The sequence below is a fragment of the Misgurnus anguillicaudatus genome, chromosome 3 (assembly GCF_027580225.2).
Source record: "Misgurnus anguillicaudatus chromosome 3, ASM2758022v2, whole genome shotgun sequence".
NCBI lineage: Eukaryota > Metazoa > Chordata > Actinopteri > Cypriniformes > Cobitidae > Misgurnus > Misgurnus anguillicaudatus.
This window is the reverse complement of record NC_073339.2, coordinates 33,496,884-33,523,170: the sequence shown is the minus strand read 5'-3', so window position 1 is coordinate 33,523,170 and position 26,287 is coordinate 33,496,884. Positions and strand designations below refer to the sequence as shown.

General features: G+C 38.1%; 1 protein-coding gene across 7 annotated transcripts in view; it reads left to right on the top strand.

Moving 5' to 3' along the window:
• The window catches only part of rbm47 (RNA binding motif protein 47), a 32,892-nt gene extending 10,994 nt beyond the window's left edge, over nt 1-21,898 (top strand). For 4 of the 7 annotated variants that reach the window (XM_055205572.2, XM_055205571.2, XM_055205570.2 and 1 more), the window contains 5 exons: nt 7,279-8,002; nt 10,017-10,485; nt 12,624-12,830; nt 15,262-15,440; nt 17,520-21,898. In XM_055205572.2, coding sequence (XP_055061547.1) covers nt 7,310-8,002; nt 10,017-10,485; nt 12,624-12,830; nt 15,262-15,440; nt 17,520-17,771 — 1,800 coding nt within the window. In that variant the 5' untranslated portion in view covers nt 7,279-7,309 and the 3' untranslated portion in view covers nt 17,772-21,898. Of the gene's footprint in view, nt 1-5,371; nt 5,491-7,278; nt 8,003-10,016; nt 10,486-12,623; nt 12,831-15,261; nt 15,441-17,519 lie in introns of those variants that run through there. The other 3 variants (XM_055205573.2, XM_055205576.2, XM_055205577.2) reach the window with 3 other exon arrangements.
• Nucleotides 21,899-26,287: the final 4,389 nt, after the last annotated feature.

Genomic DNA, 26,287 nt, shown 5'->3' with positions numbered 1-26,287 from the left:
AACGGCTCTGTTCTGTAGTAAGAAATCATTTGTACGCTGTATGTAATATAATTAGGGTAATGTACAGTGTACATTACTGTACTTGCTGTAATATACCTTTAAAATTGTAACATCTTTACCAGTTAATCCTTACCGCATGGGTGAATCTCACCAAAGCATACCTTAATCGTATTTAAGATTAAAAACTCATTTAAATTTGTATTCAGAAATGTAGCATAACGCATTACTGTTTTGCATGCTGATGTTATAGATTTTGTAATTACTCTCAATAGTGATTCTCATTACATCCTTATTACTGTAGTGGTATAGCGTATTGAGGTAAAAACGTATTGTAGTACAGTTTTTTAATTGTAATACAACAATTCTGCCATTATGTATTAATATATATTTTATTTAATATTATTTATTATTTTTTATATATTTAATATTATTTATTATTATACTATTAATACTATATATATATATATATATATATATATATATATATATAAAAAAGGTATTTATATATATATATATAATTTATTATATTTTTACAGTATATAGTTTTGAATTGTTTTTTTGTCATGAAAACAAAATGAAAAAGAAAACTAGACGCAATATTTACGCAATATTTCTTTGTTAGTCTTTGTATTCTGAATCAACAAGCAGTTGCATAGTCACCTGTTATAAATAAGACTTCCTGAAACAAGTTTATATATTTAATGTTGTAACCGGGCTTGCCAAGTCATTGTGTTGTCTTTATCTGTGTTTGTGGATTCTGGTTTCGAGTGCGTTACTGTTAATGATCTGTGCAGTGATTGTAAGGTGCCACGAAGGTCAAAGTTTATATGAGATGAGGTTTAATAATTACAGAATGCCATTATACAAGATAGAGTTTTTGCTTGGTCATCAAGTAGAAAAGAAGTTTCTGCACTTTTTAGTTTGTCATGTGAGCAGTTGTTTTACTAGTATGAGCTCTCTTTAGCAATAAACATCAACCCACCGGTTATCTGTTGGCACGGCAACTTTGACTCTTACCGCACAGGTCACCGTGTATGGATACTGGGTGTAAACAGAGTTTATGTAAACCTGCTGACCCTCAGACATTAAGACATCCATGGTGAAAAACACGGCAGCACTCGACCGAATGCTATACCCCTAAGAGCCATCTTGCCTTCATGACACTAAGGCCAGGAGAGCTTTTGTGTGTCTAAAAGCGCTTTCTTTGCTCTCTTAGTTGTTCTATAGAGTGTATTATAAGAGCCCATGGCACAACCAAAGAGCTGACCTGTACACAAAAAAATTATGGGTTATTTTTAACCCATTGTTGGGTCAAAAGGGACAGACCCAGCTCATGAGGTTGTAATTTAATCTATGCTGGGTTGTTTCAAATCAAAATGCTGGATTGTTTTAACCATTTTTGGGTCAAATTTAACCCAATGGCTGGGCTTGACCCTTTTTGACCCAATGCTGGGTTGAAAATAACCCGAAAGACGCACCCAAATGCCACCTACACTGTTTGCTGCTGTGTGTGCGATTATGCACTTGAGTGTGCACTTTTAAGGATACATTTTTGTTACTAAGAATCATAACCTTGTTATTCATTCATTGCACAGCTATGTAACCGCACTAAACTTTTTATCGTCTTATCAATCAGAAAACAAATATGTGATGATTTGTAAGCACAAAATCTCAGCACATGACAGGAAAAGGTTTATTCCACCCACACACACACACACCCACACACACACATTCAAACACACGCACACACAGTACATATGCTGAAACACTAATAGATTTTAGTAAAGACCTCTTGTTTACATACGATGATGAGATACATTTACCAAACCACACCCCCACACGAACTTTCACATAAATGTGTTGACATTATTAGATTTAAAATGCAATATAATTATGACTTTGGTATGGTTTTTGGACAAAGTGAGGGCTAATTCAAATGACCTCACAAGTTACATTTACTGTATGCATTTGGCAGATGCTTTCATCCAAAGTGACTTACAAACAGTGTTTGGGGTAACGCATTACAAGTAACATGCATTACGTAATAATATTACTTTTCTGAAGTAACAAAAAAAGTAACGCATTACTTTATAAATGTACACATTAATATTTGAGTTACTTTTTTTAAGTAATGCAAGTTACTTTTCAGTTTAATTAATTGGATGTAAAAAAACAATGTACTTCATTAAACTGAATGTATTAACGTAAAATTACACTCTTTATGCGTAAACAGTTTAAGTCAGAAATGGAGAAGGCAGACCAGAGCTTAACATTGTTGCGATGGAAATGTGCAATTTCTGAATGCAGAACTTCTCAGTCATAAAATATACCTGCAAAGTAAGAAAAAGTAACTTAAAAGTAAAAGTAACGCAATTAGTTTCCTTTTTCGGGAGTAACTTAAAATTGTAATGCATTACTTTTAAAAGTAACTTTTCCCAACACTGCTTACAACACATTCAACCGATTCAGTTTTTAATTCATTATCTGTGTTTCCTGGGGGTGGTTTTTTTTTCTAAAATTGACTATATTTGTGCATTTTCAGATGCTTAGCCTTTATAGGTATAGCCAAATTTGCACAGACATTTCTTGCATTATCCAAAATGGAAGTGCATTATTTTCCGGTCGATTTTCTAAGACACCATCTGTTTCTTGTGAGGGAGCATGCGTGTGTTGTTCTCTTCTACATTTGACTTTTATCTTTCACCTGGATCCAAAGACTTTCATTCAAGAGATACTAATTGATCTGTCTGCACACAAACGGTCTGTGTGTTTATGAGTGTGTGTGCCAGAGTTAATGAGTTTATACGTGCTGCCTGTCAAACATTGTCCTGTGTGTTAAAGAAGTCAAAGATCACATATTTCTGTCAATCAGTATCTTAGATAATGACAAACCATCATCTTGTGACACACACACACACACACACATGCTCTCAAACCTGAAGACTTCTCACACTTTCCAAGAATTTATCTTCTTGATCATTAACAAACCAAATTAAATGAAAAGCAATCATTTCTTATTATGATCATGTTTTATATTATCATGTCATAAATTAATAACTTCATAAGACTAAGTGAGCTTATAATTCAGTCAATAAAAATCTCAGCACATCTGGACACTATTTTTTTGCATTTATATCAAAGAACGGTAAAGAAAAGTTTGTGAAATTTCGTATAAATAGATAGATTTTTTTTATATTTTTATGTCTTTTTTATATTTTTATGTTTATACGAGTGTTGTGTTTGGCTCATAAATCAGCCAAATCTTGTTTTGCATCAGCCTGTTTTAATAATGCTAACATGTTTCAGTGTGGTTAGATTTAGGAGTTGGGTTTAATGAATAAAGCAGCAGATCAAATGCAACCCTTTTGAGGTGCTATTTAAGGGAAGAAATGTAATAAAAAGAAATTATATAAACGAACACTCGCCTGAGCACATTTTTTATTACCAACGTTTTGGCAAAAAAGCCTTCATTAAGGTACCTTACATACACTATTCCATAGAAATTACGGTGTTACTTGCAGCTGGTTGCCGGTTACTTACTGTAGATTTAAATTTATGTTATTTACTGGCAAGAGTTCGTTCAAAGCTAAATCAATTTTAAATATTAACAAGTCGTTATCTTTACAGAATAAAACTATACGATAACACACTCGTGCAAAGCATTCTGGGAACCAGAAATCATCACAACCCTTTTCTGTTTTTTGCTTCAGATTTTGTTTCCCAGAATGCTTTGCTTGATGCTGTTATTTTAGTTTTACTCTGTAAAGGCAAAGACTTGTAAATGTTAAATGTTAATTTAACTTTGAACAAAATGTTGCCAGTAAATAACATAAATTTATATCTACAGTAAGTTACCGGCAACCAGCTGCAAGTAACACTGTAATTTCTACTGAATTTTTTTACAGTGTAGCGCTTTTTTTTAGGGTTTAATGAATATAATTTCTTAGTATGAAAACCACTATATCTATAAAATGTTCTTACCAGTATAACTCCTAAGGTCTTTGTTTGTGTGTGTGTGTGTGTGTATTTGTGTGTTCAGCTAGTGATTTGTGTTGGTTAATCATCCACCTGCTGCTGCCTCAGGTTTCCTTGCACCAAGCACACACACACACACACACACACACACACACGCATGTAAAGGTCAACCATTGCGAACAGATATGGAGACCCGATGTTTGCCATAAAATGAATAATTCCCTCCCTCTCGTTTTCTCTTATTTTCGTTCTTTTCTCATGGTCTCTCTCTCTCTTTCTCTCCCTCTGTGTCTATTGCCACTAAATCTCACTTCCTGCTGTTTTCTTGTTTTCTGTACGGAACAAGGAAACTTCTAGAAAGTCTCACTTCCAGAAGCACATGACAACCTAAAAGGCCATTCGCAGAGAGCTTGTATCTACATAAACATACATGTTTCTCAAACTTTTCGTCATGTGCCCGCCCCCTTGGTGCATTCCTTCGCGGCCCCCACAAAAAAATTCATGATATAAACCAATCTCAAACTTAGAATTTGAATTAAAATTAAGCAGGAGGTCCATCTAGCGCAGTGGTTCTCAAACTGAAAGGCGAAAGATGGTGCCCCGCCATGACAAAATATATAATTTAATATCTTTTGTCATGGTGGGGCACCATCTCCCGCCTCCCGGTTTGGGAGCCACTGCGCTAGATGGATGCTGTCTGCTGCTGTGCCGCGGTATATTTTTTTGTTTCCTTCTGTCGCGCTCTATTCCAGCAGTTTTTGGAACGCAAATATGCCTTCCTAACAAAGAAAAAAGTTTCACTGTCACTCACTAGTGATTTAGACCAATTTTTACTTTTTTTTGCTGAATCATGCTGTCCATCTCTGTCTGGTAGCTTCTTATTGTCATTTTTTACTTGCGCAATCTCTGGCAGCGTTCCATCATTTCTTCTCTTTTTGACCTCTCCTTCCTCCTTAAATCTGCTGAATTGTCATTCATTTTTATTCGCAAACTTCCATTTAACTTACACTTAAACCTAAAAGCGATAGCAGGACTGCGTTTCATTTTGACGTTTTTGGACACACTGTGACACTGTCTTTTGCTTTTACTATCCACCTTGAACTATTATCTTTGTACACACTTATATCTTTGTCCATTAAAGTAATAAAATTAACCCTTTAATGACAGGATTATAAAAAGCATTTTGAAAAGTTCTGGTTTTGCCGGTGTCTGAACTTTGACCCTGTGCCTAAATGCTCGTAGATACAAAAGTATAAAATATCACTGATTGGTTGGTGTATTTGTCCTTCACGGCTTTCGATTATTCAGTCTGCGCGTCTTCCTGTTTCAGCCTGGCCTTGAGCCACACATGTACTGATTTTCTATATATGTGTGTGTGAATGAGGAAGTGTTTGTGTGTGTGAGAGAGAAAGATTTGGTGTAGTGCTGCTGAGTTGTCTGTTATTCCAGCCCTCACACTAAAAGTCACATGCTTCACCAACGAGTCTCTCTTACAACTCATCATGATAGCACCAGGTACCATGTTAAACACTGTGTGTTGTAGTTGTTAATTTGTTGATTTGAACTTTATACATGGAGTAAATGACTCATTAATAACCTTTACACCTTTGTTTTTCACTAACTGGATTAACTTTTGCTTTGCAGTATTCTTGATTGTGTTTGCATGGATTTGTGTGTTGTAGAAAAAGCTGTGTGTGTGTCTGGGTCAACATGCTCTGCGTTTGTAACCATGGTTTCATTGCTAGGTAACCTAACCACCTTATCCTCTAACCGGGCATCAAGGTCCGGTTAACAGTTTATGCTAAATAGAAGTACAGTATATGTATATAATGTATACTACTAATGTACACTATATATGTAACTCCACTAAAAAGTTTTTTCGTTTTTATTGTCACACATATATGCAATGTTCACATAGGTTAGTTCCATATTGATAATCCTAGACTATAGGATTTAGGCATTTTGAGATTTTTTCCATGTAAAAGAATGTAGATGCGGATTAGTGAGGGTTATTTGGCAGCTTTAAGTGTACAACAGAATTTAAGTTTTGCGTTTGTGTGTGTGTGTGTTAATGGGAGAAAGAACAATATTAATGTAATGCAACAACTATGATTAATATAAAGTATTGATCTCTGTCATGTGCTTCTGGAATTATTAACAACTTTCTGGTGTATCTCTACATAACATTTATTCAGATGTGTGTATGATTTTTTAAACAATAGTGTATTTAACCCGTATTGTTTGTGGAGAGACATTTATTAATGGGTAACACTTTACAATAAGGTTGTATTTTTTAAAGGGGTCATATGACATTGCTAAAAAAACATTATTTGGTGTAATGCAGTGTTTCTCAACCAGGGGGCCGGAGCCCACAAGGGGCATCAACTGATTTGCAGGGGGTCTTAAGATGACTTAAAATAAGACAAAAAAGCATTAAAATAATATATTACAAATTTCTTATTGTCTGGTTATTTTGTAATGAATATACATCTGTATTGTCATGCCAAGCTCTACAACATTATATTATGTAGAAAAATAGTGAATTGGGGGCCTTTAAATATTGTTTTGGACAATGGGAGGGGCCTTGATGTGAAAAAGTTTGAGAACCACTGGTGTAATGCAATGCGTTTATGCTGTTTAAGTTACAAAAAACACATTATTTTCCACATACCGTACATTAGTGTTACTTCTATGCATTGTCTGTCTGAAAAGCGTAACTTTTTTTACAAAGCTTATTGTTAGGAAATGTGTGGTGTGCTCTGATTGGCCAGATATCAAGTGCATTGTGATTAGTCTAATACATCAAGCTTGTGATGGAAATGTTAAGCCCCTTAACATATTTTTAAAATCACCTCCTAAAGCACAGCGTCTCCACGTCATGGCGCTGGCAACAATCATACAGCGAGAATAAAAGTTATACATATGGCTGGTGTTATGCAAATTGTCTTACGCAGTGACGCAAATATGTGAGAGCGTGTTTGAATGAGGTGTTTTAGAAAGGCGTAGATAACCCTTGCATTATTTAGGTTTGTGACTTTAATCTTTGCAAATTTACGGATCTTTTATATGCACAAACACTTTTTTTAACACAAAGGAAAACACAAAATCGCATCACATGACCCCTTTAACATTAGTAAATGCATTAGCTAACGTGAACTAAAAATGAACAATATAGATTTTAAATGCTCTAGATGCAAATAGTTTACATATTGTAAAGTGTTACCATTAATTGTGTGTTATTGCATAGTTTGATATAAAATTAAAACATAATTAGCTAATAAAATTTTCCATTCTCTTTTTTAGACTCCAATCCTGATTGGCTGCTTATTTCAGAATGACAGCAGAAGACTCCGCCTCTGCCGTTGCTATGAGTAACCCTAGCCCTTCCTCATCTTCAAGTGCCCCCTCTGGGCATCCGCAGAATTACGGCGCCGTCCTAGAAGGCGTAGCTGGGACCCCCAATGAAGCTGCACTTTTGACCTTGATGGAGCGGACCGGCTACGGAATGGTGCAAGAAAACGGACAACGCAAATATGGCCCGCCCCCTGGCTGGCAAGGCACCTCCCCTCCACGTGGCTGCGAAATCTTTGTGGGTAAAATCCCACGTGACGTTTACGAAGACGAGCTAGTGCCAGTATTCGAGTCCGTCGGACGGATCTACGAGATGCGTCTGATGATGGACTTCGATGGAAAGAACCGTGGTTACGCGTTCGTCATGTACACGCAGAAGCACGAGGCTAAGCAAGCTGTTCGGGAACTCAATAACTACGAAATTCGTCCGGGAAGGTTGCTCGGTGTTTGCTGTAGTGTGGATAACTGCCGACTCTTCATTGGCGGAATCCCAAAAACCAAGAAACGTGAAGAGATCCTGGAGGAGGTTTCCAAGGTGACGGAGGGGGTGTTGGACGTAATCGTGTATGCCAGTGCAGCGGACAAGATGAAGAATCGCGGCTTTGCCTTTGTAGAGTACGAGTCGCACCGTGCTGCTGCTATGGCCAGAAGAAAACTCATGCCAGGACGAATTCAGGTTCCACATCATATTCCACAATTGTAGATCTTTGAAGGGAAAAGTTCAGACAAAAATTTTAAATGTAGCATATTGTTCTTTCTTAGTATGTTTCAAGTCATCTGAAGGCATGTAATAGCTTTGTATGACAGATTGATCAAAATATGGACGGTTATTCACAAAAAATCTTCACAAAGCTATTCAATGGCTTTAGTGAAACATAGTGCCAGGTCGCAATGTACATTTTTAAATGCAACTAGTAAAGGAACTGGTAAAGATAGGAGCAACAAGTAGGATATTTGTATTGCCACCTTGAAAATCATGACAAAATTTTTGTTTCTGGTTGAACTTTCCCTTTAATCTTCAAACTCAGTAGAACATATATGGGAGGTTTCCCGGACAGGGCTTATCCTAGTCCCAGACAAAAATGCATGTTTGTGCTGCCTTGTTTAAAAAACAACATGATCTCACAAAGTTCCGTGTTATAGTCACGGAATATTTTGCTCATTTATCCGTGTCATTGTCACGGATCTCCACATTTTTCCGTGTCCGTACCACGGACTTCTTTTCCGTGTCAGTTTCACGTATTGGTTACTAAATTGTTTTTCCTATTTTTAAACCTTTGTCACGTGGGTTTGGGGTTTGGGTTAGAATGTCACTTTCACAATTGGTTTATACTATTTTTTTCCGAATTTTTAAACAATTGTCGCCTGACGTTAGGGTTAAAGTTGGGTTTGGGTTAGGATGTCATTTTATGAAACAGAAAGTTGTTCTAACCCTAAATCCACGCAACAATGGTAAGAAAACAGGAAAAACAATTGAGTAACCAATATGTGAAACTGACATGGAAAAGAAAGTCCATGGTAAGGACATGGAAAAATTTGGAGATCCGTGACAATGACACGGATGAATGAGCGGAATGTTCCGTGACTATAACATGGAAATATCAGTGCCATTGTTTTGTCTCAAAATGCACACTAGCATTGTTTTTAGTAAAAACTACTTGAAGGATTGGTCAATTTTCTTGGAAAGGTCCGGGTGGTTTGCTCACCACCATGTCATCCGGGGTGTTGATGTCTTTCTTTGTTCAGTCGAGAAGAAATTGTGTTTTTTGAGGAAAACATTGCAGGATTTTTCTCATTTTAATGGACTTTAATGGACCCCAACACTTAACACTTAACTCAACACTTAACATTTTTTTAAACAGAGTTTTAAAAGACTCTAATCGATCCCAAACGAGGCACAAGTGTCTTGTCTAGCGAAACGATTGTCATTTTTGACAAGAAAAATAAAAAATATGCACTTTTGGACCACAGCTTCTCGTCTGTCTCTGGTCCTGTGGCGCGCCAGCGCGAACTCGTGTAATTGCGTAGTGACCTAGAGAGTTCACTTGTTATATATATGAAACGCACATTTGCGGACTATTTTAAACAATAAACTGACACAAAGAGATTAATTAGTATAATTCGACATCCTTCACACTTGTAAACCCTGGGGCGTAGTTTCGCATTCGTCATTCGTGACCTCTTGAAGTGATGACGTATTGCGTGAGGTTGTGCTGGCGCGTCGCAGGGCCGGAGGTGGACGAGAAGTTGTGGTCTAAAAGTGCATATTTTTTATTTTTCTTGTCAAAAATGACCATTGTTTCGCTAGATAAGACTCTTATGCCTCGTTTGGGATCGTTTAGAGTCTTTTAAAACTCAGTTTAAAAAATTTTTAAGTGTTGACTTAAGTGGTAAGTGTTGGGGTCCATTAAAATGAGAAAAAATGAGTTTTCCTCGAAAAACATAATTTCTTCTCGACTGAGCAGGGAAGGACGGCGGCATTTTGGATGACATGGTGGTGAGTAAATTATCTGGATTTTTTTTAAAGAAAATGGACTATTTCTTTAAATGTCCTAATATAACTAAGGCCTAGTCCTGGCTTAACCTAAACCCTGTCCAGGAAACCCTGTCCCATAGTCAACATGCTTTTAATTAAATTCAAATTGTTAATGTATTAACACACAGATCTTTCTGTATGCTTATGTATATAGCTCTGGGGACACCAGATCGCAGTTGACTGGGCAGAACCCGAAATCGATGTCGATGAGGACGTCATGGAAACGGTAAAGATTTTATACGTGCGGAACCTGATGATAGAGACCAGCGAGGAGACTCTGCGCCACACCTTCGGCCAGTACAACCCAGGCTGCGTGGAACGGGTGAAAAAAATCCGAGACTACGCCTTTGTTCACTTTGCCAGTCGGGACGATGCCGTGGTTGCCATGGACAACCTGAACGGGACGGAGATCGAGGGCTCCCGTATCGAAGTGACCCTGGCCAAGCCCGTAGATAAGGAGCAGTACACGCGCTATCAGAAGGCATCGAAAGGGACGGTAGCTGCACCGACCGTGGAGGCCCCACAACAAAGTTATGTTTATCAGTGTGACCCATACACGCTTGCCTATTACGGCTACCCGTACAGCACGCTCATTGGACCCAACCGAGAATACTTCATTAAAGGTTAGAAACCACAGTATCTTTCCTTTTCTCTCTCAGGTCAAAACAAACAGTGGGGCAGGTGTGATTTATGATCATAAGAAAATAAATCAATGCAAAATCAAAGTAACTCTGTTGGAATGGTGTGAATAATGCGATGGCATTTAAGAAAATCAGACTGAATTACCCAGAAAGTTTTCCTCTATGGCTTTGAGTATCATACTGTTGAACTTACATAACAAATGAGATATAATAATTTGAAGTAAAATAATCAAATGTAGGGGATGCACTACAATTAAAAATACTGTATGTCCCCTATGACAAAAAGCTTGCAGATTGGGTCGGTGGTTCTCAACAGGTGGATCACAAAATTATAGTTAGGATGGCAAAGCTTGCCAAATTAGGCAGATGCCAACACTGACTTGTTGATGTTGTTAACCTGTTGAGAACCGCTGCTTTATAGCTAATTACAATATTACCACCCAGTGTTAAAGGTTTAAGACCTGATAAACAGTGTATATACTGTATTCAAAGAAAGTATGATACTGAAACTAATGATGGAAATCTGGGAATATTGAATTTCCTAACCCATGATCATCAATTACAGATGCTTGTGGTTTTGGGTTGGGTTTGTATTGTTTAAGATCATTCAAGTGGAACAATTGTTGGAGATCTTTTAAGTTTTACAAAGAATTCTGATTGCATACTTGAGTTTATTACCCTCAATCTGATTCAGTTGTCCGTTATCTGATTGTAGATAATGCTTTACGCTTCATTATTAACACTCGCACCACCACCCCTCCCATCTTAAAAAACTGAGGGAGGGGACAAATTGCTAAAGGCCGCTTATATGAATATGAATTCCACGACTGTCATTTATAACCACACCCATATCTTTATAAAACCACAGAAAGCAAGCAAACCGTATAGCAAATATATTTAACCGAAAACAAATTCGACACAATATTCCAAATTTAGTTTGTGAAACCATACGTCACAATTCTGTCATCATTTACTCACACTCATGTCCAATTTCTTGGTTCTGCTAAACACAAAGGAAGACATTTGTAATCAAGCTGGAAACAGACGCACCATTTTTAGGAAAAAATACTACAATGGAAGTCAATGGTGCTTGGAGGGATAGTTCGGCCAGGAATGATGTTGAACCCATGATTTACTCACCCCGAAGCCGTCCGAGATGCATATGTCCATCATTTTTCAGACAAACACATTTTTAGTTATTGTAGAAAATGTTTTAGATCTTTCAGTTAATCAAATGTACAGTTATGGGGTCCATGTTCTCTAAAAAATGTGCATCCATCCTTCACAAAATAGATCCGGACGGCTCCACGATGATGGACGGGGTCCTTCTGAGGGTAATCCGTGCCATTTTGTTGTAGAAATATCCACATTTGGAACTTTGTGGGCGAAAGTAACTAGCTTCCTGTAGTGCCGCCATCTTAATCGCATCCGCATTCAAGATGAGAGCGTATGCAGTTTATGGAGGTTTCTCTGCTGCTGCTCTGTGTCTCCGCCCTCCGCATTTGTCATACGTCACTAAGACATGTGCGTACACTACGCTAATACTCTCTCCTGAATGCGGATGAGTTTGGGATGGCGGCATTGTTGGAAGCTGGTTGTTTTCGTTTGTAGAGTTTTGAATGTGGATATTTCTACAGCAAAACCATGCGGATTGCCCTCGGAGGGCCTTTGTTTATCATCCTGGAGCCATTTTGATTTCTTTGGGGAAGGATATATGCACATTTTTTGACTTGAAGGACGTGGACCCCCTAACGTTACTGTTTAGCAGCCTGAAGATATAAGACATTTTATAAAATAGCATAATGTGTTTGTCTGAAAAGTTATGGGCGTGTGCATCTCGGACGGCTTCGGGGTGAGTGGATCGTGGGTTTAGTATCGTTATTGGCTGAACTATGCCTTTAAAAATGGTCTGGTTACAAACCATGCTCAAAATGTCTTCCTTTTTGTTCATCAGAACAAAGAAATGTATACAGGTTTGTAACAACATGATGGTGATTACGATGACAGAATTTTAATTTCCGCATGAACTATTCCTTTAAATAATGAGATTACGACATGCCAGCAGTTCTACTTATGGTTCCGTACCTGAACAGCCCCCCCTCTTTCATTTGTATCTCAAGCAGGTACTGTAAGAGGACGTGGTCGTGCTGGAGCTGGTAACAGGGGCCCAGGGCCCCGCGGCTCCTACCTTGGTGGCTATTCAGCTGGCCGAGGTATTTACAGTCGCTACCATGAAGGAAAAGGCAAACTGCCGGACAAACCTTACGAGATCATGCCCAATCTAGAGCTGGCAGCTGTGAACCCAGTGGGCATCAAGCCTGGCACAAGTCAGTGAGAAATCAAAACACATATACAAAATTTTACCCAGTTGTGCTCTACCCCAACCAATGGAGGCAGAAACTTAGTTTCAGGTTAACATTTTTAAATTAAAGGTGCAATGTGAGACTTGTAGTGGCATATAGCAGTGAGACACCAACAGCACAGTCCATAGCTTACCCCTTCCTTTCAAACCGCATAGCGAAGCTACAGTAGCCGCCAGAGGACAAACACGTCATCGTCTAAGACAACGTATTGACAAAACGCACTCTATAAAACAGTTTGGCCGTTTAGGGTCACTGTAGAAACATGACTGCGACTTAAATCTAAGGGGACCCACGGTGTATGTAGATATAAACGGCTCATTCTAAGGTAATAAAAACATAACAGTTCATTTTGTAGGGTCTTTATACACCACTGATAATATACTTATGTACAGGGTTCCCACAGATCCTTGAAATCCTTGAAAGTTTGTGAATCTGGAGGAAAAATTCAAGGCCCTGGGAAGTTTTTGAGGAAGTTAATTCCCTGTGTAGTGTAGGATAATATCACAAAATTTCTAGCCTTTAAAGCACACGTGCTAAACTGTTCGCTTTAAATGCTTATATCTTCTGTATGCGAATGTTGATTTATACCAAAGTGCTTTTTTGCATAGTTATGTTTGACACATGAAAACGTCTCGGGTAACGTATGTAACTGTTGTTCCCTGAGAAGGGAATAAGGCACTGCGTCTCCCTTGCCATACTTTCTGCGTCCTTGTAACGCCGTCTTTGGCAATATTTCAGATAGCGATATACTTCCTGGCTCCCGCGTCACCCTGTCTTTGTTGTTAAGCCTCACCATTGGTTGAATTTGATATACACTGACATTCAGACACACTGTCCCCTGGAGGTGTCCCCAAAGTGTCACCGCAGTGACGCAGCGCGAGTTCCCTCGAAAGGGAACTGTAACAATGTATCTTAAAAGGTAACACAATGTAACCTTGCTCTGCCTTGAAATGTGTCCCCATATTTAGTCTTTGAATTTGAGGGTATTGGACGTGGAAAGTCCTTAAAAGGTCCTTGAATTAGAAGTTAACTAAGGTGTGGGAACGCTGTATGTATATCATATTGTATTTCTGTCAAAAGATCCTTCTAAAAGTTACACATTGCACCTTTAAAGTAATAATTGATTTGCCCAATGGTATTTAGTACTAAAAAACATAAATGCGACAAATTGCAATCAAAAAAATTCTACTGGGCTTCATCTAACAAAATATGCAGGGGAAATTATTCATCTTTTTGATTCTGCTGCCCCCACTGGTCTGGAGTGGAACATTAACTTTCTGATCTGTATGACAGCTGTCGACATGCCTTTGATTGTTTGTCTTTTTTTATCAACAATGAAGCAATGCTCAAACAATTCCCAAATGCTCTTTTAACATTTCATTTTTTTAGGGTCAATATTAATAACTCTAAAACTAGAGTCATAATTACAACATATTAAAAAATTTACATGGTCACTAATTTTTTGCATTTATATATTTTCAAGGGATAGGACACCCAGAGATGAAAGTTCTGTCGTCATTTGCTCATCCTCGTGTTGTTGCGGACCTGTGTGCATTTCTTTGTTCTGATGAACACGAAGATATTTTACAGTAACCAAACACAGGCCCCATAGACTTCCATAGTAGGATAAAAGTCAATGGGGTTTCTGATCGGTTTGGTTACAAACATTACTCAAAATATCTTTCTTTGTGTTCATCAGAACAGGGAAATGTATACAGGTTTGTGGCAACATGAGGGTGGGTAAAAAATGACAGAATTTTGTTTTTTGGGTGAACTATCCCTTTAAGTTGAAATGTTACATTGGACATCATTTGAATAAATTGTTATTAGTATAAAACAGGCCAGAGAACTACACAACCATTATTTTTACATTATTAATTGAGTAAAAGAGTGTTCCACTTTGTTTGGGCATTGAGTTCAAGGTTATTAATGACTTAATTTTCTTACTAATCTGCCGGTATGTTTAAACTAACTGATCTTTCAGAATTCTGATCTTTAGGTGCTCTGACGTCACCTAAACCTACTGATCCTAAGTCTGAATTAACACGGGCTATGAAAAGAGTTTTTGTACACGGAAACAATAACTTTTGTGTGCATGCGCGCGGGAGAATGTGTACGTGGCCGTGTGTGGGTGTGTTTTGTGTCGCTAATCTTAAGCTGAGTCATACACTTGCCTTAACTCTGAACAGGTTGTGTAAGTCTCGACCTTTCTCTTCATTTCTCTATATCTCTCTCTCTTTGAAAATATTTGCCTGAATTCCATTAATACCTTTTAATGATTTATATTACGTGTCACATAAATGCACAATATGCACTATAGTATATGATGTAAACTATATGGGTTGCATTTTTGTGTCATTATTTTAAGTGTATATGTGTGTGTGTGTGTGTGTAGTGGGTCTTCCAGCTCTCGGTGCGCAGTACCCTGCTGTGTTTTCTGCTGCTCCAGCGACTAAATTAATGGAGGATGGGAAGATGCATCCAGTGGAGCACCTTATAAACCCTCTGGCCCTTCAACATGACCCCACTGCGGCTGCTGTCATGCCTGCTGTCTCCACGCCACCCCCCTTCCAGGTACTGAACTACAGTTGAGCATATAGTTGCACTTTCGCATCTTGTTATAGATGGTTTCAGCAGTAACAACATAAACAAGGGGCTGTCGTGGTCAACACGTAACTTCTGGTAAACTCCGCTAAGAATAAATAATAATTACAAAGTACTTTAAACGTAGTTTATTTATATAACAAGCAAAATGAACAAAACATAGATTACCTAGGAAACCAAAACATTTGTTATTTTCGACGAGGCATTTGTTCGAGAGTTCAGTTTAGCAACTAGTCAGACAATTTAAGAAAACGAAACCGGAAGTAAAATTCGGATCAGAAGTGCATCACATTATCGCATGTGTCCGATGAAAACGTCTATACTGTATATTAGCACGTCTGTAGCGTGCTGCTTTTCATTACAGATTTGCACAAAACTTTTTGTGATATTTTCAAAATGATGAAAAAACGATTAAGGCATTTTAATGCGATGTTATGCAACTAAAATGCAATTTTTTCCTCCCACAATAAGTCATTCTAATAATCACTACAATGGATAATGATAGATTTAAGAAGTATGGGAAATTTTTTACTGCTTACAGTGTGCATGACGCAGTTTTTGTCATCAGAAGATGACAAAGGTCATGCATGTATGTATCATATTTTCCGGACTATAAGCCACACCAGAGTATAAGCTGCATCATTCAAAAATGCGTCATTAAGACAAAATAACATATATAAGTCACAGTGGACTTATACGTCGCGTTTATTTAGAAAATTATTTCACAAAATCCAAGCAGAAGAACAGACATTTAATCTGGAAAGGCAAGTTATTCAACTAAACAATAGCAGACAGAACAGCAGGCTGAATAGATGTCTGTACGTTAAAGTAATTATTATCAGTTATTTAAACGATAAACCATAGCATACAGAACTTACTTGGAAGGTTGAATAGTCTAAATTAACCAAACAAGCCAACTAGTGTGAAGTTCGCATACTCGTCATTCCACATAACTGAATCCATTGAATTACATAAATACAGGAGCAGCATATAGCGGACTCTCGCGGCTGTAGACTCATAAATGTCAAAATTAATTCATACCGACTTAAAAGGCGCACCTGACTATAAGACGCAGCACCAGCCAAGTTTTTTTTTTGAAAATATGCTAATTTTCCAGCTCCCCTAGAGTTAAACATCAGATCTTTTCACCGTCTTGGAATCCATTCAGCATATCTCCGGGTCTGGCGCTACCACTTTTAGCATAGCTTAGCATAATCCATTGAATCTGATTAGACCATTAGCATCGCGTCTTAAAAGATAACCAAAGAGTTGGCTGCCGTAACATGGCTGCAGCAGGTGCAATGATATTACGCAACAGCCAAAAATAGTCCCCTTAGTATCTTTTAATAGCAGGGGACTATTTGCGTGCAGTGCGTAGTATCATTGCGCCTCCTGCAGCCATGTTACAGCAGCAAAGTCCTTGATTATTACGCCAGAACGTGAGTATAGTTCAGCCATATCTGCCTAGAAAATCACCACTTTTAATTTTCCGTCGATCTTAGTACACAATGTAACTACAGAAGAGTCAAGTTTTAAATAGGAAAAATATCGAAACTTTTTAGTAATTTTTTAGCCGCAATGCTAATGGTCTAATCAGATTCAATGGATTATGCTAAGCTATGCTAAAAGTGGTAGCGCAACACCCGGAAATCAGCTGAATGGATTCCAAAACAGTAAAAATCAAATGTTTAACTCTAGGGGAGCTGGAAAATGAGCATATTTCCAAAAAAAGTGGAGTGTCCCTTTAAAGTTGCCATGAAAAAAAATGAAAAACTTTCATTTGTTTTGGAACAAAATAAGGCCCTGCCTTATTTAATTTCAGAATCCGGTTTTCGTATACGTCACCACAGGGAAAATTAGGCAATCCCTGGCGACTTTAAAATATATATTTGTGGACCAATAAAATTTCTCTGTCGGTGTGGCTATGCAGTAAAATCTCATTGGTTGCAGCTGTTTTGGTCAAAAACAACATAGATTTAACAGCTTGCTGCATCACTTCGATTTAAGGCACGTTATAACAATCTCTCTCTCTCTCTGCACATCTCACAGGGTCGTCCTATGACTCCCATCTATGCCATGGCTCACAACGTCCAAAGGATCCCAGCCTCCGCCGCCAGTCTGTACGGGGCCGGATACATGCCCATAGCTGCCCACGCCAACACCGCCACCCTTGCAGCGCTGCAAAAGAACGCCGCCATGGCAGCGGCGACCTACGGAGGATACGCCGGGTACATGCCTCAGGCCTTTCCCGCCGCCGCAGCCTTCCAGATGCCAATTCACGATGTATACCAGACCTACTGAGACACCCGCAACAATCAAAATGATCTGCAACTACACACACCACATCAGCACAGACCATTAAACGTTCACGCTACATCGACGAGCCCCGCCGGCTAATCGAAACCGACGTACCCACAACAAAACTAATTGATTCGGACTCGCGCCTAGCTCCCCAGCAGCCTTCGGGTACCTCGGAGAGAGTGCCTAATTTGTCCGCTAAATTTGCTCAAAGCCACTGACCCATACTCGCAGACACTGTGACATTCATCGAACTCTGGCCTACATTTAGTAATCCAGACGAATGACCCTGGAATTCTAATCTACTGATTTAAACTAAAACTACTAATGCTGTACGCTGTATACTAAAGCTACTGATCAGCTTATCAAGGTGCCTTGTGCTGACTCCATTTTCATCTCAGACCGAGGGACTTTTTTCCCTTTGTGTTATATGCGTGGACTCGGATCCCTGCAATGTGACCAGAGCTCCACCCACTTTTCTCTGTAGATCAATGAGAAACAGCCATCAGTCCTTAAGGAGCAGATAACCAGACTAACTCTTATTCATAAGCCATGACCCAACAACTCGCACATTCCTTATTCATATCGTGAAATGCGTGTTTTTAATTCTTAGTCGATCATCACTGTGTACGTCATAAAGTGGACTGTCAGTGATATGTCATGAAGAAATCACACCTGCTGACGTATCATTGTCTTCCCCACACACTCCAGCAAATGGTGGTCAGATGGATCATTCCTGCCCCTTTAAGGCCACCATACGGTAAAAACTCCTTTCGCCCTTGCGGCCAGAAGAAAGAAGAATACTGAAGGAACGTTTATGGACTTGAAATGTGTATTTAATGCCACTCATTTGTTGCATTTATTTTGTGAAGAAAAACAAAACAGATGACTGTAAAAAAAAGAACAAAAAAAATTTACTGCTGAGCAGCATTTTCAAAAACCGCAGAAGTTAGTAGATGTTTTAGTAGTGTTTCATAAAAATGTTTATGTATTTTGAGTTTATAACATGTTATGCGTTATGAAGATGTCGGGATCTTCCGTCCGTCGGGTCTATATGAAAAATACCTGCATTCATTATTTTCTCCTTTATTGTTTTATTTGCTCATGCTTTTTATATTTAGATTATTTTAAAGTAGTTTTTATTGTTTTGAGGACTTTTTTAACATGGAAGAGAACATGCGAACCGATAATGACCTATACATGTGCCTTATCATCCGAAGCTCTCTAAGTTTTATATCATTCAGTTCAAGAACAATCAAACTGGAAAAAGAGAGATATTATTGTTTAGTCATTTGAACCTATACGGTGAAGAACATTTGTGGTGTGATACTTTAAATAAGACCAACCGAGACAAACTGTTGAGTAATGTTGGTTAACAGATCTGTGGATACAGCACATCTTAGTTTTTTGTGGGGTCAAGTCACCCTAAAATTATATGTGAAATCCAGTCTAAGTCTCACAGTGGTGACTCGCAAATTCAAAATATGTGTGTCATGTGTGTTCGTGTTTTCAAAATATTCATTGCATCATGTGAACCATGTGCATCATGTGTTTTGTCAAAATAAGTGCCTGCTGCACACGCGTCAAAACCGTTTATGATAAAAGAGACGCTCACGTTCACAAAATACACGCAAGACACTCCCTTAGTGGTCAGGTTGCGCATTGCAACCAACGGCTCAGTCCGCTGCTCACCCCTCGCTTTTAAAACGTATAGAGGAGCTACGTTAGCCGCCACCGGACAAACATGTCGTCGGAGACAACTTAGTAAAAAAAGTTTATCCGTTAAGGGCTTCTGTAAACATGGCGGCACAAAATGGCGACTTCCATGGAAGGGGACCTTCGGTATATGTAGATAAAAAAATCTTATTGTAAGGTAATAAAAACATAACGGTGCATTATGAAAGGTCTTTATACACAACTGATCATATAGTTTTGTATAATATTTTGCATTTATGTCAAGAGATTCTTCTAAAAATTACACACTGCACCTTTAACAGCAGTGGCGTAGCAAGTCAGTTCCGGGCCCATATGCAAAAAAACATTATGGGCCCCCTTAAGCCAAAGCCCCCCCAACTGGCGCGCAGGTCTGTTAACAACATATACTTTTAATAAGGTAGTCAAATTTTTTTACTTTACTTTTTTACTTTAAAGGGTAGATTTAAATAAATAAAAACGAAATGTTTTGGGTAGTTTTTGACTCGTGACTAACTTCTTCGGCTTCTCTTTTCTCTTTAAGGCCCCACTTTTATGTTTATAATTGTCCATCCTTAATGTTCATGTAGATAGCCGCTATAGTAACCTCTCACACTGTGATGCGTCATGTAAAAAAATGATGCAGTCTACGGCAGCCGCAGAGTGCAAAAAAATTATAAACGCAAACAAGAAATGACGGAGAAATTAGACATTAGACAAGATATCACTACACATGATATGCATACAAAAATATATTTATTGCGGCCACAAATAAAAATTTATTTGAAATTATTTTTTTTATTAAAAGCTGGGGAGGGCCCAGGGCTGGGCCCCCTATTGGCCCGGGCCCAGTTGCATGTGCATACCCTGCATGCCCAGACGCTACGCCACTGTTTAACAGTAAACTCTGATTAGGGATGAGATTATGCGAGTGTCTGGCAAACGCGAGTGTCTCTTTAATCATACTCTTATGGCACTTATTTTGACAAAACACGTGATGCACATAGATTCACTCGTCGCGCCGAACACATATTTTGAAATTACGAACCACACACATACATGTTGTGACGAACTTCGCATCGAGCACCCTCGAAAAAAGAAGCCACCGGCCGCCACTAAAGTCTCATCATCTAATTCTGAGATTGATTTCAATAAATATTAAAGATATTACAAGCCAAGTTCACTAAGTAATAAGTATTTCACTCCGACCTCACAGTTTTAAAAATCACAATCCATGTGATATAGTACAGCTTACCTATATACTAGTAATGTAGACTGTACTGAGGTGCACTTAACCATTTTTCATGCTGTGTATGTTTGTGCCTTGTGTTGTGAAGTGATGAGCAGGTCTTTTTAGGAGAATTAACTGGATTAAACTGGACCAAACTGAAAGCAGGGAGCTCAGAGAACCTCTCATTGTCTGTATATCATATCAGTATCCTCCTGTACGTCACCCCTAAGCCTTCTGAAGGGCTTGACACATTTGTGCCTTTATTCAGATCGCTGTCTGACAAGTGACCTCCTTAAAACACTGTTTTACCGCGGTGCCTCTCCTTTCCTCCTCGTTTCTTTCACAAAGTCAGTTTTTTGTGTTATTTTGTTGTTTCGGGGGCTCTGAGTGTTAGTTTTGCTGCTTTATGTCGTATTTTGCTTTTATGTATTAATAACACATATTTTATTAAGATGGGGAAAGCCAAACAAAAGAATGACAATCCGGAGTTCACAGTCTACACCATCTAAGCAAAGTCGCACACATTTTCACACACTGTCACAATCACTGAGATCTTTTCTCAGTCACTCCACATTGTGTGTGTCTTGTGTATTGGTCAGAAAAGTGAACCATCCCCAGTAGTTTTGTTTCTCTTTCTCTCTCTCTCAACTAGAATCTTTTATTATGAGTGAAACGGTCAGGATATATTTAATATATATTTACACAGTACATTGTTTTTGTTTATGAAGTACGAGGAAATGCTATATAATATATTTTAAGATCTCTTTATTTTGAACATCTCTATATGTGCTGGTTTAAAGAGTTTAACAGCGAAAACGTGTTTATTTCTTTTGCCAAAGTGTTCAGTGAGGTGTGAGCTGTTTTAAGAGTGTATCGCGTGCGTGTTTAAGAATAGAAGTGAATTTTTGTGAGCCCAAACTGATAATGCGTTTATTGGCAAAATGTGCTTTCTTTTGTGATCATTTCATAAACACTACATGTGTAGCGTTTTCCCCCCTTGTTAAGACTTGTTACTAAACAACAACTGAACAAGACATGGTGACCTCGGTAGAGGACATTTAGATAACGTAGAATATTATTGCCAAAATATTCTTATCTTTCTTTTTTTAGATCTACTTAGAACTGTTTTCTATCCTGTTTGTTTAAGGCATTTTTGGCATTGTTGTATTTATAGTGGTAGTTTAATAAAGCATTTTCAAAAACATGAGTCAAATTTGTGCTTTTCTTTTATAAAATGGGTCTTCGGTTCAGAGACTAAATCATAAATTATTAAATTTTTTGTAAATAAATACTAAATGTTGTTAAAATGGTCTGAAAATAATCTGATATGAAGTTTGTGCAAGGCAATGAAGACTCTCTGCTATATTGAATATCTATTCTGGTGATGGACAATGTGTTATTTAATCCTTAAAGGTGCAGTGTGTAAATTTTAGCGGCATCTAGTGGTGAGGTTGCAAATTGCAACCCAGGGCTCAGTCCGCTGCTCACCCCTCGCTTTTGAAACGCATAGAAAAGCTATGGTAGCCGCCACTGAACAAACATGACTTCGTCGGAGAGAACTTAGTAAAAAAAGTTTGTCCGTTAAGGGCTTCTGTAGAAACATGGCAGCACAAAATGGCGACTTCCATGTAAGGGGGCCCTCTGTGTATGTAGATAAAAAGGTCTCTAGGTTCTAAGTTAATAAACACATAACGGTTCATTATGAAAGGTCTTTATACACCCCTGATAATATAGTTTTGTATATTATTTTGGATTTCTGTCAAGAGATCCTTCTAAAAATTACACACTGCACCTTTAAATGTATCAAATGATTTCATCTGGAGTGATACTAAACTTTATCCAAAACAAAAGAAAATATTCATTTCATCACCCTCAAGTTGTTTCAAGCCCGTATACATTTCTGTGGTCTGCTAAGGACAAAGGTAGCTATTTGTAATCAAGCAGAATGCAGGAGCACCCCCATGTTAAGATAAAATACAATGGAAGTCAATGGTGCTCCATAACCGTTTGGTACAAACATTGCTCAAATTATGTTCATTTGTGTTCAGCAGAACAAAGAAATGTATACAGTTTTGGAAAACTTTAAGGTGAGTAAATGATGACAGAATTGAGACCGTATCCTTTCAAGAATCAATCATGTAGTTCGGGTTCTACCACAAGGGGGCAGCAATGCAGCGCAAATAGACGGTTGCTGTCAGTGATGGGATGGGAAAGTCCGTTTCTGTAATATACGATTTGTTTAACCCCGGAGAACCCACTGGGTCAAATTTGTTCAGTAGAATAAATGGGTTTTTGGATTTTCCTGGGTTCTCCAGGGTTAAAATGCATAGGACAAAAGTTGAATCCTGGCGATTGCTTTTTATAAGTAATGCAAATCGAAATGAGTAAGTCGCAATGGCATACATATCAGCATCCTGTTGGATTGGTCATCCTTGTCATTCACTCCTCATGACTATGAAATATCTGCAAGTAAAGCAGATAAAAATATCCTAACATTCAAAACAGGAAATGCAAGTAAAGGGTAAAAGTGGGGAAATCAGTTTTCAGTTTTTATCAGTCGCTTTGGAACAATTCTGGAATAATTCTTAAAATTTGCAAAATAATAGTAACATAACATCTTATTTTCCCTGTTATGACGTATATTCGAGTGAAACTTCTGAAATGAGAAAAAAATGACTTGATTTTATCCATAGAGAACTGATTGAATTGTTGGGCTGCGATCTTGGAACAAGTTTATTACTCCTTACATAACACCTGAAACTGATAACACAGCCTCCTCATCCGGGTGCTGCGAGCAGGCCTGGCTCCATGGGGGGGCAGAGTGGGCCTGGCCCACCCAATCAGAGGCTTGGTCCACCCTGGCCCCAGACCACATAACAGCCAATCTTTTGGCCAAAAATCTGTAATGTTATACTATATTAGCAGACATGAGAATAATTCTTAAAGGAATATTCCATTTTCTTAAAAGAAAAATCCAGATAATTTACTCACCACCATGTCATCCAAAATGTTGATGTCTTTCCTTGTTCAGTCGAGAAGAAATTATGTTTTTTGAGGAAAACATTGCAGGATTTTTCTAATTTTAATGGACTTTAATAGATCCAAAAATTTAATACTTAACTCAACACTTAACGTTTTTTTTCAACGGAGTTTCAAAGGACTGTGGACAATCCCAGGCGAGGCATGGGGGTCTTGTCTAGCGAAGCGATTGTCATTTTTGACAAGAAAAATAGGAAATATGCTCTTTTGAACCACAACTTTTTTGTCTAGGTTCGGTCCAGCGCAACCTAACGTAAATGCGTAGTGACGTAGGGAGGTCACGTGTTACATATATAAAAAGCAAATTTGTGGACCATTGTAAACAATAAACTGACACAAAGACATTAATTAGTATCATTTGACATACAACAACGTTGGAACGGTCCTCTTTCAACACACTTGTAAACACTGGGGCGGAGTTTCGCGTTCGTCCTCTGTGACCTCTTGACGTCATGACGTATTCCGTGGGGTCACGCTGGCGCATCACGACCGGATCTAGACGAGAAGTTGTGGTTTAAAAGTGGATATTTTTTATTTTTCTTGTCAAAAATAACAATCGTTTCGCTAGATAAGACCCTTATGCCTCGTTTGGAATCGTTTATAGTCCTTTGAAACTCTGTTGAAAAAAACTGTTAAGTGTTGAGTTAAGTATTAAATGTTGGGCTCTACCAAAGTCCATCAAAATGAGAAAAATCCTCAAAAAACACAATTTCCTCTCGACCGAACAAAGAAATACATCAACACTCTGGATGACATGGTGGTGAGCAAATCATCTGGATTTTTCTTTTAACAAAATTGAATATTCCTTTAAGAAAAACAAGTTTGTTTTAGTTGATGTAAATAGTTATTTTAAAAGAACTGCCCCTTTTTTTTTTAAATTACAAGAATAAACCCAATTCTTACAGTTCATGCTTCACTCAAGTAACAAGTTTGTTTTAGTCTATGTAAATAGTTATTTTAAAAGAACTGCCCCTTTTTATCAAATCTAAAGTTACTTAATTGATACAAGATCTGTTAAGGGGTCAAAAAATATTACAAATGCAAAAAGAGACAATTTTAACCATTTTTATTTATATAAAGTTACTAAATAGTTCCAAAATATGTACAAAAAACACTAACACAACAATAACAAACAAAATTGTCTTAAATATATAAATTAAAACTATAGACATATGAGATTAAAGCATTAAAGAACCCCCCCAATCCGACCGGCCCACCAGGAATATCACCGCACCTTTATCTAATATCTGGAGCCAGGCCTGGCTGCGAGTCATTTTAATAGGCCTATCGACACATAGCTACATTGGTTATTAAAGCCGTACCTGTTCTATGCGGTTTGGTCGTTTGTGGTTTGTCCACATGCAAACACAGTATTAGGTGACTGAAACCAAACTTTTATAAAAACTTCTGCCATGGTGAAGAAGATTTTTAGAAACTCCGGTTGCAACGTTTTGTCAAGTAGCCGGTAAAACCGTCTTTACATAATAAAACATAGATGTCTTGTCAGCGCTGCTGGCCAATGGAGGTCGACGTCCGCACCTGGCGGCCATCTTGTCACAGTAAGCTTGCTCACTCGTAACAGTGTTTTTTAATGGTGCATGGATATTTGAAATAACCATTGTTATAAATGTCAGAGATTTTGACACTGCTTACTTATGATGTTCATGAAACATGCTCAAGCATCCAGTATTATAGCCACGTTAATAACATTTGTAAGAATCCAAACCATTTGTAAATCCATCAAGATTTTAGCGAGAAAAATTTATTTGTGTTCGTACAGATCACTCACCTTATCAGGTACCACAGAGCCCGGTGAAAAGCTTGCCTGTTAAGATGGCTGCCAGTGATGACGTTAGAGACTCCGCTGTACTGCTACGTACACACCAAACGCGTAGCATCGCATTGCTCGCTCTAGATTACTCGTGGGATTTAACTTTGTGTCATGCGAATTTTTCACTTGAGTTGAATATTTTCAGCTTGGCCTAAGACGCGTTTGAGGCGAATAGCGTGTGTTTTCGCGGCAAACGCGCCCGCCCATATCGCGTCATTCGCATCACCCCACGCGAGGATGCGTCTGATTGCGTCTTTGCATTGACTGTGTATGTAATCTACTTGCGCAAATTGTTGAACTTGCATCTGGTGTGAACCTTAAGACATCTAGCCTTTATTGTGCAGCCCTTTATACTGGGTTTTTGCATGGTCATGTGTACGTGGAGATTTTTTTTAATGAAGGAGGGAAAAACTTAGATTATAAAGATACTCGTGTACGCGTGGACTAGGCCTAATACTTAAAAATAAATTCAATATAAATATGCAAAATTAACAACATATGAGATTTTATTTACAAATTATTTAAACCAAATGCATGTTTGTCTTCTTTGAACTTTGAATTTGAACTTAACGTTAAATCCACTAGGAAAGTGTTTTTTTTTTCAAAGGAGGTTTGCATTTCTTACAAACAAGTTAAAATAAAATATATCAAATCAATATGTGGTGTTATATATTTACTTCAAGTCAAATAGCTGTGTAACAAAAGGGATAATCTGTATCCAGTCGC